The sequence below is a fragment of the Nanorana parkeri genome, unplaced genomic scaffold, assembly GCF_000935625.1.
Source record: "Nanorana parkeri isolate BGI_ZX_2015 unplaced genomic scaffold, ASM93562v1 scaffold554, whole genome shotgun sequence".
Classification (NCBI taxonomy): domain Eukaryota; kingdom Metazoa; phylum Chordata; class Amphibia; order Anura; family Dicroglossidae; genus Nanorana; species Nanorana parkeri.
In genome coordinates this window covers 218,351-221,219 of record NW_017306822.1, presented here as the reverse complement: position 1 = coordinate 221,219, position 2,869 = coordinate 218,351, and the positions used below count along the sequence as shown (strand labels likewise).

The window sequence follows — 2,869 nt, the reverse complement described above, 5'->3', positions numbered from 1 at the left end:
AAGATGGCCACGCATGCGCAATGACGTCATCGCGCACGGTATCCGCTCTGGGTGACACCTCGGGCCGCCCCTGCTTGGCATCATCCTCAGACTGGGAGAGGAGGATAAAGCACAATGGGCCGATCAGTTGCGCTGCATTGCTCATGTGCTAACAAGCAACATGCTGACAGAAGAAGAGAGCAAAGTGGTAGAGAGTTGAGCTCATCATTGTGCTGCTTCTCCTTCACTGTCCAGTCACAGGATGGAGGAGGGACAAGACCTGTAAGTGTTACTTAATTGTATCAGAGAAGAATCAGGTCTTCTGCCCTCTGAGACAGAACTGGATGAGCAGAAATACAGATCCTTTGGCAGGTAAATCAGCTCCCTTTGTATGTAACGTGAAGTTTTGTTTCCAAAAATGTTTTCTATAATGATTTGGAAATCCACATTTTATTACCCTGGATGCTGGCTATTCCAATTCTGAACAGAGCTCTCTCATATGATAATGTGAGACATCCCATCCCAGGGTGACAACTGACCAGTAATGTTACAATCACCATTGGAGCCCTGATATCCGTAATCAGTGTTCTGTCTCCATCTGGTGGTTAAATTTGGTAATTATGTTAGAATAGTGAATTAGGCAAAGATGGTTTTTAACCATTTATTTATTTATTGGTGTTTTAGTGAATCATTGCTAGCCATAGATATATGCAAAAAAAGCTGAGGGTTTAGAAACCCTTTAAGGTAGTTCGTACGAATATCCATTTGGAAGGAAACAACACTTGTCTAGTTTTCTTATAGTTACATACTTGTTACACTTCTTCTCTAGGTGCCACTGACTTCATTTTTGGACCATGAAGTCAAGGTCATTCTAAAGCAGGGGTGCCCATTAGGTAGATCGGGATCTACCAGTAACTCTCAAAGCTGATGCTGGTAGATCAGGAAGGGGGGGAATGGTGGCCCCTTTATTCCATTTAGGTATATTTATTTAGCTGTGCACACATGATTACCTATTAGCCTGAGTCTGCTGAGCCACGCTCCCTGACACCTTGCTGGTGGATACTGGTGGCTGAAGTGCTATGTATTACATCAAAGAATATTAATTTACACAGCCTGTTGCTCTGCACTGTTAGCAAAATACAGCAAGGTGAGCCAGGAGAGAGAGAGGAGAGACAGCCAGGGGAGAGAGCAAGGAGAGACAGCCAGGGGAGAGAGCAAGGAGAGACAGCCAATAGAGCGAAGAGAGACAGCCACGAGAGAAAATGAAGAATGACAGCCAGGAGAGAGAGAGCAAGGAAAGACAGCCTGGATGATGAGCAAGGAGAGACAGCCAGGAGAGAGAGAGCAAGGAGAGACAGCCAGGAGGATGAGCAAGGAGAGACAGCCAGGAGAGCGAAGAGAGACAGAAAGGAGAGCGAGGAGAGAGAGCAAGGAGAGCGAAGAGAGACAGCCAGGAGAGCGAGGAGAGACAGCCAGGAGAGCGAGGAGAGACAGCCAGGAGAGCGAGGAGAGACAGCCAGGAGAGAGAGAGCGAGGGAGGTTTTTTTTTCCGTTGGTAGATCTTATGTAGCTGGTCATTTGAAAAGTAAAAATTGTGGGCACCCCTGTTCTAAAGCTTTAGGGATCACTGCGGGGGAATAAAAGTATTTCCATTGAAATTCACATTTGTTTTTCGGCAGTGAAATCTCTGCATCCAAGTTTTCTGCACCGGCGGCAAAAATCAATAGCAACGTTCTTATATCAACTCGGCAAAAACAAACACTTGATTTACGGAAAATGCTAATCCAACAGGGAACCCTGACCCTTAAATCACCCCACTGCTCTATGTGCCAACAGTAAATACAGTGGAAAGGGTTGTTGCAATGCTTATAAAGGAGAGACAGGTGTTTGTTTGCAGACTTTGGTAAGCAGACTCCTTCGTTATTGTTTAGAAGGATTGTTAAGGCGGGACTCCAACCCTCGATGGCTCATACTATATAATCTTACCTGAGGACAGAGGCGGCTCATTGCCTCTGGGGACACCATGGGGTACAAAGCTCTCTGTCTCATACTGCTGGGTTGCCTGGCCGGGTCATCGTATGGCCAAACACTGTGAGTAACGTGACCCCCTCCCCCCCCCCCCCCATCACTTCACTCTTTTATAGATTTTATATGTTAGTGTTCCACTGTCTGCAGGTCATTGCACCCCAAAAATATGTATGACTTTTATTTTTTGCTTGAAAATGAGAACAAACCTGCTCTGTTCTACACAGTCGATCCAGATCTATTTGCGGGAATAGAATTGGAATGTCGGATGCAATAGAAGTCCTTTTACTTTATTTAAATACAATTTTAAAATTAAAGTAAAGCTGGCCATACACTATGCGGGTTTCGGGGGAACCGAAATTCACCCAGTGTGAGCCACTGTTGGGGCATCTTTCTACCCGGCATCCCACAATTAAAGATTGAAGGAGCTGGTCAGACCTGCCACCGCAATGATCATGCAGCCCTGTATGTTCCGCCAGCTCACAGCGCAGTGTGAAGAAACAGTCGCCGGCTCAGAAGCAAGTAAGGGAAGCGGGGACAAAGGATATCCCTGCCCCCTCACCATTCTACAGGTCTGCTACGCCAGGATCGGAGGTAAGAGATGCGATGTAGAGGAGGGCCTAGAGAGATGTGACTTATAACCCGTCCCCATTTATTTATGTGTAATTGCTTAAATATTAGGGATGCACCGATATATCGGCCGCCAAAACATATAGGCCGAAAATGGCACTTTTGGCTAAATCCCGAAAGTGCAATTTTTCTGCCGATACAGCGGCGCATTCGTGCTTTCTTTCCTCCCCTCTGTGTCCCAGTGGGGAGGAGAGAAAGTGTGACAGCTGGCCGAGCATTGCGGGAGAGAGCGCTG

The 2,869-nt window shown here is 46.6% G+C and overlaps 1 protein-coding gene across 1 annotated transcript in view; it reads left to right on the top strand.

The window, feature by feature from the left end:
* The first annotated feature begins 2,002 nt into the window (after positions 1-2,002).
* LOC108791482 (complement C3-like) overlaps positions 2,003-2,869 on the top strand; it is an 80,978-nt gene continuing 80,111 nt past the window's right edge. The window contains 1 exon segment of the mRNA XM_018561985.1: positions 2,003-2,070. Within this exon segment, the coding sequence (XP_018417487.1) occupies positions 2,003-2,070 (68 nt within the window).